Consider the following 13,447-nt stretch of genomic DNA (forward strand, 5'->3'; position numbering starts at 1 on the left):
TTAATGCCGCTAAGCAAATGTCTCATCACCGTGAGTGCTGACAGCATACAGAAGTTAAGATTACGCCATAAGCACCACGTTGGTTTTGTATCACCGCTTAGAAGGTCATGTAGTCTAGTTTTATACACAAAATTTTTAATTCAGTTAAAAAATATATTTTGCTCATCTGTAATTACTGGGCACTCTAGAAAATAAGCAAAGCTTAGAGGATCACCACTCTCGCTCCTTTCCTTTCACCCTTCTCTCACATACAATCAGCACAGACACAAAAGAAAGAAGGGCATGAAATTAATTAAGCAATACAGTATAGTGCAAGTTTGCAAGCTTCAAACAGCACTGTACATGTCAGTCTTTAAATTCAGCATTTGGCTCATTTTATTCTATCTATTCTATCCTAATCCAACTGTATCCTCGCATGCTGATTGGTTTGGGCTACGGGCTGTTTTTGTTGATATGTGGATCATAACGCGCACATGGAAGAAAACTCCCGTGCTCCAAACCATCTGAAAAATATTACAGTAAATTCTCCATTTACTGAAAGGGGCCGACTTATCATTATTCCACACTGGAAGATTTTTTTAGTTAGCTAAATGACAGGAACAAATCCAGGGCTGTACAAAGGCTTTAAAAGCCACAGTGCAACCATGCGGGCCCAGCAACGGACACACATGCCCCAAAAGTGAAATTTGCCAGAGTGTACAAAGTCTGAAATAGATGGGGTTGTGCAGACATAGCAAGTAGTGCACAGATGTTCCAAAAATTGCTTGAGTCATAAAATATAGTGTGTGAATAAACAAATAACAGGTAGAGGTTAGCAAAGTTAGATGGGCTAGCTCCTGAAGTGACGGGACTCTGTGTTAATGATCTACCGCCACCAACTGCAGGAAAGTTTTTGGAACAGATGGTTACCGTAGTGTGGTAGCTGGTGGCAGTCCTCCTTGCCTTTTTTCATCTCCCGACTGCCACATATTTCCTTGATGGACGGCCACAAGCAGCCAGTGACCCGCTAAGCAGAGAAGCCAAAACCTGCTCGAGCATTTCTTCTTCAGCAGAGATCGAGGGGAGGCAGAGGTGGACTAGGCTGTAATGGTATACTGGAGACAGAAAGCGAGAGAGAGAGAGAGAGAGAAGGTGTTTTTCTTTTTCTGTAAGAGAAACAAAGCTGCTGCTGAGCAGTACGAACCCGAGAGAAGGAGACGAGAAATTCCTCCCATCCCTCTGTCTTCTCTCCTCCTCCTCCCCAGTGGTATTAATTAGCAGCAGCAGATGAGTGGAGAACGGGAGCCTGCAGGGAGAACAGGTTCATGTCAGGTTAGCATAAGCTGTTGTGCCCCCCCCCGTTTCTCTCACTCTCTCTCTTTCTTTTCCTTTTCCTACCCTCACAACACACACACACACACAAATACACACATAAACAATAGGGATTGTTATAAATTTAAGAAATATGATCTTCTCGTCTTTATGGCTAAAACCGAACGTGTACAAAAATGTGAGTTTTCATTAAGCCCAGCTTAAACTCCTCCTCCTCCCTCCAGTTTTACTCTGAACACAGCCTCTTGACATATTCAAAAAAACAAATCCAACCCTGTAGCACATCAAACGCACAACCACTGACATTATCACCCACCTCACGGTCATGGCGAATCATTGCCCTAGCATCCCTCTATCTCGCTCCCTATCTTCACTGAAATGCGCTCCAGCCTCCTGTTTTCAATCATCAGTTTCAGGAGCGTCTGGTACGCTTCGGCTTTAATCAATGGAGTCGTCTGCATCTGCACCCGCATTTCACTCTTGTCTAACCGTGACCCGTAGTGTCTGTTTTTATTCGACACGGTACAGAGTAGAAAGCAGAGGACTCCTTTTGAAGGCCTTCGCTAATGTCGAGACCGAGGTTCTGGAGCCAGAGCCGAGTGAAACCCAAGCTAAAGATAGTAAGACCAGATTCTAATCTGAGTGAAGAAAAACTTGTACTTTGGAAGGAGATGAAGGACATGGCAAGGTCCCATAATGGTTTTGCATTGGTTTCCAACAGTCTTGACAAAGGCTGGAAAAAGATAAAAGCTTCTGTTGCAGTGGACACTAATGAATAAAGCTGGCTGATAAATGGTGTTTCATCCTTAATGCAAAGCCAACATACAGCAGATATTTCACTAAAGATGCTGCATAACGCAGCAGACATTTATCCTTGTTCAATAAGAGCATGTTTAAAAAGCATACGTTTTATTTCTCTGTTTATCTATCTGTGCATATTGATGCGTCTTCGTGTGGGTATATGTAAAAGAAAAAGAAAGAAAAATAATAGGAACTGTGGAGCAAATGTGTAACCGTCATTACTATTAATGTTATCACACAATTCAGACTTTTCTCATATTCTCCAGTCCTTACTGTAGAATGAAAGCAGATTCAGAAAGTAACTGTAATATAGTCAGCATATTACAGTTTGCTTATTTAAAGAAAACGTGTAAAAGTGATGCCACTTTGTTACTACTTCATAATATTCTCTTCTTTTTCTCTTCTTTTCTTCCTTTTTTTCTTTCCCTCTGCAGAATTCTATACGACACAACTTGTCCTTGAACAAGTGTTTTCTCAAAGTGCCTCGCTCCAAAGACGACCCTGGAAAAGTAAGTATTTTCTCAACCTTATTGTGCGACTTAAAAAAAAGAAAGCTGGGCGGCGCACGGCGAAAATGTCGAGTGGGTTTCAGCAGGCTTTGCAAGTACGTGGCGACTTTTGACGTGTTTAGTAGCACTCGTGCCGCATGTGTGAACACACTTGTGCTTAAGTGCTCACTTGCTCTGCTTCTTTGTCACACACACACACAGTGTCTGTGGTTAAAAGCAATTTGTAACTCCATAACCGGCTGTGCTGAATGCCTAATGCTGCTTTCTCTGTTTTCTGTGGCTCCTACGATATTGATTCTGCCAAGTAATAATGTGGTACAGGGAGTAATGAATAATAAGTATATGTAGGTACTCTCCCTCAGATGCAAGGCCTTCCATGCATCTGTTATGCTTTATTAGAACTGCTTCTCTCTGTATCTCGCAGACACAATCAGAGGAAGCTTTAGATATGTTTCACTCCTGCTGCTGCTGCTGTGGTTAGGAAGCAGCGTTGCCACGGCCACTTCAGCAACTCCAGTTTGATAACAACAATTTGTCAAGTGCTTGGTTGTGCTGAGATCGAAGGACATGCTCAGATGGGGAAAGTGTATAATTGCAGCTGATCACTGAACCCTGTCCTTATGCCATATTTTTAATACAAGCTCAAACTCGTCACAAGGTTAATGTTAGAGGCGATCCGCCACTTTTACACAAAACTGAGGAGCCAAACTTTTCAATGAGCTCTTAAAAACTCTGCTCGTTTTGTTTAGGGGGTACGGTTGAGGTGGGGTTGGGGGAGCGGAGAGTTTCTCCCGGCTGCGGGGATTTTGGAGCCATTGAAAAATGAATTAGGGGGAAGAAGGTTTAAATAATTCAAACAAAATCCTTGGGCTTGAGTGGAGGCCTATAGTCTGCAAAGACACAAAGAGAGGGCCCCCCCCCCCCCCCCGATTAGCCTGACTTGGACCTGACCAGCACCTTAATTCACACCGTGGATCGAAGTGGTCGATACCTCGGCGTAGTGGTGGTGGGAGGTCAGCTGTGTGCGTGTGTGTGTGTGTGTGTGGAGAAGCTGAATGTACATGCTCTGTTTGAAGCCACAGAGAGAGAGGAGAAGCTAAATCATGCATGTGCTAACGTTAATTGGCTGTGTACTGTTCAGTGATGTGGGACTGAGAGACAGGGGGAGGAGAAGAGGAAAGAATATGAGAGGTGGGGGGGAGATAGATGTTGAGAGTTGAGCTGTGTGCATGTGTGGCCTAGATGAACCTCCTGAATTCAGTCTGCAGCTTTGGACCTCCTTGGGAGGGAAGAGGCAAAATGAAAGGCTGGAAAAAAAAATAATACCGGAAGGAAATCTAGGAGCTAAAAGCAATTGATTTCCTCTTCTCTTATTGTATCTGTTTATTTTGGAGACTGCTGTGTTTTAACATTATGTATCAAAAGGATTTCGGTGGATTTTCTGGGGAAAGGATGCAGAAACGTGCACCACTGGAGAACTAAACCTAGAGAAAACTAATTTGATACTGGAAGAATAACAGATAAGTTGATGCTTTTGGATACTGTGGATGCGGCCATCTCACAGCACTTACTTTTTATTTAGTGACACTTACTGCCAGCCTTATTTTGTAGAAGTAATAAAGAAGAAGCAACTAATAGATTCAGAGAAATAAATCCTGATTTATTTTGTAAGACATTGTGTTTTTGAAATCTAACATAATCTAAAACAGTTTGGGGAAAAAATAGGTGTAAATAGTGGCGAGTGGATCATATTTAATCCATGAGTTTTTGAGACTTCTCTATCATCAGTGTGATGTTTTATTAAGACTAACCCCCTTAAATGTTTTGTTTGTAAGATTAACTGTGAGCAGTAAATTTCAGTTTAAAAAAATTATAATTTTCTTGAAAATATTTCATGGTTTAGACTTTACAGAGTTAATTATCAGAACAATATAAAGATTTCAAATTCATAATAAAATATCTTGGCCTGCAGCAGCAGTTCAAATGTTTTTGAGCCAAAATCTTAAAACTAGAGTTCACTTTGGTTTGAACATCAAACACTTGTTGGCTAGGTTGTTAGTCTAAAGCAGGGGGACTCCAGGCCTCAGGAGCCTGTGTCCTGCAGGATTTAAATGTGTCCTTGATCCAACACAGCTGATTTAAATGGCTAAATTACCTGCTCAACATGTCTTGAAGTTCTCCAGAGGCCTGGTGATGAACTAGTCATTTGATTCAGGTGTGTTGACCCAAGGTGATATCTAAAGCCTGCAGGAAAAGTTCTAAAAAGTTGCTTAAACAATAAAAAGTGTATTAACCAGTCATATTTACCAAGATTTAAAACTGATTTTGTAGCCACATCTGTGAAATTGTAGGTATTTTTCAATATTTGGCTTATTGATGGAGGGGTTTGCTCTATGATCAGTAATTCAGCATAATTAGGTAGAGCTGTTCGATATAACGATATATCGGATAACAATATAAAAACGTCTATCGTTTCATTTTACGCTATCGTTTGTTTCGTGGTGTCGCAAAATAAGCTGTTTAGGGCAATATTTTTTCATCGCTTTGATGGTCACTGTAGTGGCTATATTAATTTCTTTAAGTTCTCTCTTTCTCTTATGTTTTATATAACCACACTACAGACGGACAAGCGCCTGTTTTTATGCGTTGTGGTTAGCAACAACGACGGTAACAACATTGCGTGTTTGCTTGTTTATGTTCCACATAAACCTTTCACAATAAAGCTCAATATCCTGTTGAGACTTTTCAAAATAAACTGAATCACGTGAAAGAGCAGATTATTTAGGGATGAGAAGTAAAAAAGAGCCGCCAGGTGCTAAAAAATAAACCTTAGACTCAAACATTAGAACAGGCTTTTCCCCGCAGCACGCCGTGTAATAAATACTCACAGAGAAAACGGCGGCCTTTACAACTTATGTCTAAAAATGTATGGTTTCATGCATTGGTTAAAACACTCGATTCCAGGTACATGACGCCCAGCTGGAAACACTTCCCGCATGACGAGCTGCCCGAGATTCACAGAATTTACAGAAAATGTTACATTTTTGTGATTTATATCGTTATCGGATGATAGAATTCTTATATTGGGATATGAGATTTTGGTCATATCGCACAGCCCTATACTTAGGGCTATATTTGTTGCTGCTTGTACTGACTACATAACTTATGATGGGATGTTTATGTATAAATTAATCACTAATGTTATTTTCTCTGTAAGCCGGATTCTCAGCTATCCCATTCTGTTTTATAAGCATGTAGAATATAGCATTAATATAATACTTTTGGCCACTAGTATATGATCAAAAGCATTGGTCTGGATCTCTTAATCCTTCAGTTGAAGAGGTTTCACTTTCTTTGCCACTGGTGCATAAAATCAAGCACCTAGCCATGTAGTCTGCATTTAAAAGCCTTTGTGAATGAAGAATGCTGTTCTAAAAAAGCTCACAGAATTCAAGTGTGGTACTGTGATAGCTACCACCATTGCAAGAAGTCAGTTTCAATTGACTGCCTCCTAGATATTCTACCACTAACTGTAACTGGTGTTGAAGAATTTAGGAACTACAGGAAGTGGCAGACCATGTAAGGTTACAGAGTGCTGCCAATCCATTCTATTTATATAGCACAAAATCATAACAACAGCAGCCTGAAGGTGCTTTATATTGTATAAGGTAAAGACTCTTTACTAATCCAAAGAAAACCCCAGTAATTAGATGACCCCTTATGACAGGGGTGTCCAACTCCAGGCCTCAAGGGCCGGTGTCCTGCAGGTTTTACATATCACCCTGGGTCAACACACCTGAATCAAATGATTAGTCCATTGAAGGGCGATCGTGGCTCAAGAGTTGGGAGTTCGCCTTGTAATCGGAAGGTTGCCGGTTCGGTCATTGTGTCCTTGGGCAAGACACTTCACCCATTGCCTACTGGTGGTGGTCAGAGGCGCCAGTGTCCAGCAGCCTCGCCTCTGTCAGTGCGCCCCAGGGTGGCTGTGGCTACAATGCCAGCTTGCCATCACCAGTGTGTGAATGTGTGTGTGTGGTAATTTAGCCATTTAAATCAGCTGTGTTGGATCAAGGACACATCTAAAACCTGGATGTGTCCTTGATCCAACACAGCTTGGACACCCCTGCCTTATGAGCAAGCACTTTGGCAACAGTGGGAAGGGAAAACTCACCGAAAAAACCCAAACTCAGGGAGGGGCACTCAAGACAAAGTTTGAAGCTTTGGACAAACCTACAAAGCAACCAAACCACTGGAGAAAAACACACCAAAAAAAACCTTCCATCAAATATGTTTCTAATGTTTGTTTTACTGATGTTAATATTCAGGGTTCCTACTGGGCCATAGACTCCAATCCTAAAGAAGACACGGTACCCAGCAGGCCAAAGAAGAGACCACGCTCTGGAGAACGAGTAAGTACACAAGTAGTTTGTATAATCCTGTTTTACCCACAAAAGGCTGATGGGGTATTGTTGTCACTCCGCCAGACAGATGGGTGGGTGGTCGGCGTGCAGCTTTGTAAATGTAATACTTTGAGAATGAGGTGACAGAATTTGGAAATTGATGCTTTAGGTGCATCTGCTAAAAGTCTCAGTGACATCTAGATCAAGATCAGAAATAAAGTTTTCTGGAAATCTTGTGAAGACAATAAATCGCTAAAGATTTTTCAAATCATACCATAGGTGCATCTACTAGGAGGCTGAGGGAACAGCTGGATGCCAGTGTTTCTGTTGTTGTTGTTTCGCTTGTTGTTTTAAAAGTCGTACGAAATGACTTCTCTAAGGATTTATTTCATTCCATATTCTCAAACCTGTGACCCCTTTAAGGTGCTAATATCAAAGTTAGACATCATCAGAGGAGAAGAAAAATGGGATTTTGCTGATGATTCGAGCATTGTTGTAAAATGTCTGAAAAGAGAATTATATGAACAGGAAAAACAAGGCATTTGAAAAAGCTTCCCAATACAAATGAGGTGCTACAGAAATGTGTGAACAGGTTTGCAGTCTTTCTCCTGTTCCCATGTTATAATGATGCATGGACAGACTAGCAGTCCAATAATGTACCTTTAAACCTCCCCTGAAAGATGAGTGTAAGAGCCCTCAGCGGTACTAGTAGCTCTGTGAGAATTGACGTCTCTTTAGCTTGTTAGGAAGCTAACATTAGCTTATTTGCACAAAAAAGCATGTCAGTGTTGGCTGTCAGGTATCGTGTGGACCACGTGATAGGAGATTACCAAATGTCAAATACAGCCATATTGTGCCAGACCATCAAGTTCTACTTCAGATATTTCTCTCAAAACCACATCTCACTCAAAGGCCAGGGGATCATCGCAGGCAGCAGGCTTCAACATCTGGTGACCATAAATCACTGCACAGTACCTCAGAGACCAAAAGATGTGGATTATCTTGTCATCGCTTGCTTTACCTCCTCCTAAATGCAGCCCAAAGTATCTTTTTACCCTTCAAGTCAATTTTCTTCTTTCTGCTGCTCATAACTACAGTGATTGTGCGCTGTGCTCGAACGCCTCGTGTCTACTCACAGATGGAGGGCTGAAGCTGCTGAGTGGACACGGTGTAACACCTTGTCTACACAAGAGGCACAGCATGAGCAGCATATTCGATGCCGCAGCAATGTAGGAAAAAACACACTTTCTTTTGTGTAGTTATTACATTTTAAAGCCACAAAGTACCAAACTTTATCCGCTTTTTGTTTTGTTTTTTTCCTCTGTGGGTTATTCTTGCTGTGCACTGCGGAGAATGCCCGATCACCGGCGCGCGTGCCTTCTTTGTAACAGAACCAGAACCTATGGTTGCAATTAAACAACTTTTTGATATTCATCCTCATATTCATCCAGGTTAATCCCACAGGCTTTGGGGTTAGCAATTTTCAAGATGCCATAAAAGCAGCAGGAACAAGCTACCAGATAGATGTGAGAATACAGAAGCAGGAATGAAAATTGGTTTTGGGAAATTGATTGACAGCAGCTGAGGCTATAAATATATGTAACCCTGCATCAACTTGGCAGAATGCGGCTGGTGTGCAGTCATTAACCTGGGGATGTGAATACAAAAGCAGTGCGGAGTGAGCTCCATCGTGTATTTCAAGTCTGCTTTCACCACTGTCTGCCATCATCTCTCTGTTTTTTGTTTTTTTCCTGACTCTGACTACAGTATGGCGTGCATTTCGATGTCTGTTTTCTTAGCGGCTGATTAGCACGCTCATAAACTAGTGTCGGCGGTTAATGGCCAAAATTTTAATACGGTTCAGATTCAGTATTCAGCACATTAAACAGATTGAATTCCTCTCTGATTATTACCTCAGCGGCTTAAATGAACTGTGCTCCCCTGGCAAAGGGATGCGTACTAAAACTGCTGCCGTATGACACAAAGACTTGTAGTCAGTCACAAACGAATACTAAATAAAACATTTAAATGGCTTCAGTTCAGTGATATGAGATCTGGTGACATGCAATATCATTACTAGGCTCTGGATAACATGGCATTACTTCTCCCCGAAGCCAGAATGAGGCCACCAATTAGTGTAATCAGTTGGTGTAGTGGACCAAGCAGAAGATCTCCCAAAGTCTATTTCACAGGGGTGAGGTGTACCTCCAGTGTGCAGGTATATATTGTATTAAGCAGATGATCCTCTGAATGTTGCATTAAAGAAAATACGCGTCTTTTATCACGATCATCCGCCTCCCTTTCTCATCCAGCCAGTCTCTGACTGTTGGCGCATCTTGATCATTATCTTTCGCTTCGTCCGTCTGCATTTCTGCTTTAGCCATCTTCCTCTCTGGGGAACTCTGACAGGCGCAGCGCGACAAAGTGCACAATCACTGTAAGGTGTCGCTCATTGGAGAACGAATCGAGGCAAAAGAGACGGAAAGGGTTGGGGAGGTACAAGAGAGGGGAAGAGCAGAAAGGAGGCGTGAAAGGAAGGTTGCGGAAAGCAGGAAAAAGACATCAAGGTAGCGAGAAGAAACAGTCAAGTTTAAGGGAAGGAAAAAGAGGTAAGAGGAGTAAGTGGGAGAGGAGGGAGGAGGGAAAGTGTTCTAGGCTTGTGTTCCAGTTAATTACCACAGAAGGCCCCGGGGCTGCCGTTAGACATATTTTCTTCACCAACGATTTTTTTTTTTTATTACAAACATTAATTAATTCAGAGCCTTGTCATCTCGTCTTACATGGATGGGCCCTTTGACCCCTTTTCTTACGCCTCACTTGCACTGCTGGCAGACACACTGTGGGCTGTCACATGGGCTAAGGAGAAACAGGGAGGTTTTAAGTGCTAAGATTTATGGCGGCATTACCATCTGAAAAAAAGAAAAAGAAAGAAAGGTGGGCTAAATACATCTTGTGTGTTAACTGGGATTTTGTTGCACCTCGGTTACACAGTCAAATATTTTAAGTTGGCAGGAAGGGCTAAACGTCAACCGCATAAATGCATTGTATAAATGTGTAGACAGGCAAGTGTACACGTAGTTTAGTACCTGTGTCTCCAGTGCCCTTAAGCATAATCACTCTCTTTCATTTCTGGTAGATGCTTCTCTGTTTGCCTGTCTGTCTGTCTGCCCGTCTGTCACCACTCAATTATCTCCCTGCCTATTCTTCTATTCTGCTCTTCCTCCACAAGCCTTCCTCCTGCCTCTCTTCACCTCTCTCTTGTCTTCTTTTTAAGTGCCTCCACCAGGGAACCGACAACCCGTTTAGCTGGGAGTTTATCATAAATTAAAGATTGCATTGTTACCAACCAATCCTCTTACTGTAAGCAGTTTGGGAAGGCAGGCAAGCTGTCTTGAACCCTGAAAGGAGTCAGACAAGGAGAAAAAAACATCTTCCCCGGGTTTCTTTTTTTGTTGTTGTTGTTTTTTTCTCTCTCTCTCTCTCCTTTTTTTTCTTCTTCATTTGGCAGGCATCAATTTAGCCCCTCATCGATCTTTGAATAGTTCCTCACGTCCTCACACTCAGTTAACCCTACTTTAGCGCTTTGTGAGGACAGCAGCAGAAAATGAACTGCTGCTGAATGCATTATAGGTACGTGAATAATGCATGAGGATGGCTTGATTCATCTTATCAAGTGCAAGTGATGTGTCCACTTTCCAGGCTGTTTAAGTGTCCCGCAATTTAAATGAAGCGCGCCTCGACTAGTTCACACAGTGTGAGCCTGGGGCGTGATGGTGATTCAGGAGGCTCAGTGAAGAATCATGAACTTGCAGCACACTTAGATTTCTCATAACCTTTGTCACATTTCATTTCCGTCCTCGTTTTCAAACTCCTCTGGACATTTTCAATCAGCGGAGAGCATCCACGAATGATTTCTGCATAATAACTAGAAGGCGAGACTCTACTGTTTAAAAAAAATATTAGTGCACCCCTTTATACTAATATTTAAAACGATCTTGAAAATGCGTACATTTGGAAATGGTGCTTTCGCGCCGCAGTGTGGACTGCAAAAATGCCAACTTTCTAAAACGATGACGCATGTTAGTCATATGATGCAGTCATGTGACCAATTAAACTAAGAAAGCGGAGGGCATTATACAAACAATTGTTTTGTTTGCTCTCAGTTTGGACAGCCCTATTAAAGATTAATATCAGTCTGTACATGCTCCAGATAGCTTTTCTTCACATTCTTTAACTCTCACTCGCTTTTGCAACTTTGTACTTTTGTGTTACTCGCAGCATCAACTCCACCTCATTGTTAGTCCAATTAAAAAACTCGGTGCTTTTCCTCAACCCTTTGCCGCGACGTTTCAAAGAGCCGGAAAGTAAATAAACAGCAGACAGAAATGAGGCAGGTCGAATCTTCTTGCGTTTCACACATGCGCAGTGCTGGAACATAAGCGTTTTCGGCCGTTTCCCCAATGAAAACGCAGTTTTCAAATCCATCCGGGCTAGTGTGGACGTAGCCTTACTTACACGTTTAATCAAGATGTGAGTAAGAGTAATCTTTAATAAGGCAAAAACAGAGTTTGTACAATTGTACAGTTTTGTATGACCACCTTTATTCTTCAACACAGTCTAAAGTCTCTTAGACAAGCTTTCTTATAGTTTCTTTAAGTAGTCTTCAGGAACAATTGAAGACTAGACAAGATCCCCAACACCACTGGCTGAAAGGCAAACCTGAACCTTGACAGAGCCTCCACAGTGCTTTACAGGTGACTCTTTTACCTGTTGTATCTGTCTGCTGACCTCCTTCTATTTGGATCCATCACCTGTTGTCATCAGTTTCCCTCCTTTAACCTAAAGAAAACCTAACCTGTTGCTGGGATCAGACTGGTATTCTGCAATGTTTTTTCAACATCTGTATCTCCCGTAACTCCTGAACTATTTGCTCAATTGAAAGAATTCCAGCATTTCCTAAAAGCAGCATTTTGCATTGATATTAGAGTCATTACGGTAATCACAGGCACGATGTCGCAGCAGCCCAGCGAAGACGAAGATTGGTTGAGAAAGGAGAGAGACGCTAATATCACTGAAAAAGCATAGAGTTGCTGCTTTCAGATGAACAGCTTTATATCCAGTTTCCTCAGTTTTGTAATTGCACGACATACCATGCCAAGATTTCAGCTAATAGCTCTTTGGGAATCACCTTGTTGGTGAAAAAAATATTATTTTATGCCTTTTTTGTGTTTAAGTGATTCATTGGTCAGTGAGTGAAAAAGCAGCCAGTGGCCAAAGAAAGAAACTTTGAAATACCTTCAGAAAGCTTAGAGAACTGTTGTTCAGAATCAGAATCAGAATCAGAATACTTTATTGATCCCTGGGGGAAATTATTTTTTGTTACAGTGCTCCATTTTAAACCAACATTAAGACAAGACAGACAATACGCTAACTAAGAATAGTACAATATATACATATATATACATACATACATACATAAGTCACTTATAAATAAATATTTGGAAAAGAAACGTGTAGTTGTAGCAGCAAACAGTGTGTTAAGTGGATGCGTTGTACAGGGAGCCACAGGCAGGAATGATTTCCTGTGTCGTTCAGTGGTGCTTTTCGGTAATCTCAGTCTCTCACTGAACGAGCTCCTGTGACTGACCAACATGTCATGGAGTGGGTGGGAGGTGTTATCCAACATTGTCTTTATCTTGGACAGCATCCGCCTCTCCGACACCACCTTGAGGGAGTCCAGCTCCATCCCCACAACATTGCTGGCCTTACGGATCAGTTTATTAAGTCTGTTGGCATCTGCGACCCTCAGCCTGCTCCCCCAGCATGCAACAGCATAGAGGATCGCACTGGCCACCACAGACTCATAGAAAATCCTCAGCATTTTCTGGCAGATGTTGAAGGACCTCAGTCGCCTCAAAAAATAGAGACGACTCTGGCCCTTCCTGTAAAGTGCTGTGGTGTTTTTAGCCCAGTCCAGTTTATTGTCAATGTGTACTCCAAGGTATTTATAGTCCTCCACAATGTCAACACTGACCCCCTGGATTGAAACAGGGGTCAAGTGTTTCCCGGTCTTCCTGAAGTCCACGATCAGTTCCTTGGTCTTTGCCACGTTGAGCTGCAGATGATTCTGCTCACACCACGTGACAAAGGAGTCGACCACAGCCCGGTACTCTGTCTCATCATCCCTGCTGATGCATCCAACCACCGCAGAGTCATCAGAAAACTTCTGAAGATGGCAGGTCTCTGTGCAGTGGCTGAAGTCTGTGGTGTAGAGGGTGAAGAGGAAGGGGGAGAGGACAGTCCCCTGTGGTGCCCCTGTGTTGCTAATCACCTTGTCAGACACACACTGTGGGAGACGTACATATTGTGGTCTTCCTGTCAGGTAATCAACAATCCAGGACACCAGAGAAGCATCCACCTGCATCG

The 13,447-nt window shown here is 42.2% G+C and overlaps 1 protein-coding gene across 4 annotated transcripts in view; it reads left to right on the plus strand.

Moving 5' to 3' along the window:
- The window catches only part of LOC147305006 (forkhead box protein J3-like), a 75,647-nt gene that overhangs the window by 36,289 nt on the left and 25,911 nt on the right, over window positions 1-13,447 (plus strand). For all 4 annotated transcript variants that reach the window (XM_086277938.1, XM_086277940.1, XM_086277939.1 and 1 more), the window contains exons 4-5: window positions 2,547-2,621; window positions 6,947-7,030. In XM_086277938.1, the coding sequence (XP_086134064.1) occupies window positions 2,547-2,621; window positions 6,947-7,030 (159 nt within the window). The remainder of the gene's footprint in view (window positions 1-2,546; window positions 2,622-6,946; window positions 7,031-13,447) is intronic.

This window comes from Aulonocara sp. 'chitande type north' Nkhata Bay, linkage group LG20, assembly GCF_057382095.1.
Source record: "Aulonocara sp. 'chitande type north' Nkhata Bay isolate Kocher_YH1m ecotype deep benthic linkage group LG20, A_spYH_male_GT1.1, whole genome shotgun sequence".
Lineage (NCBI taxonomy): Eukaryota > Metazoa > Chordata > Actinopteri > Cichliformes > Cichlidae > Aulonocara > Aulonocara sp. 'chitande type north' Nkhata Bay.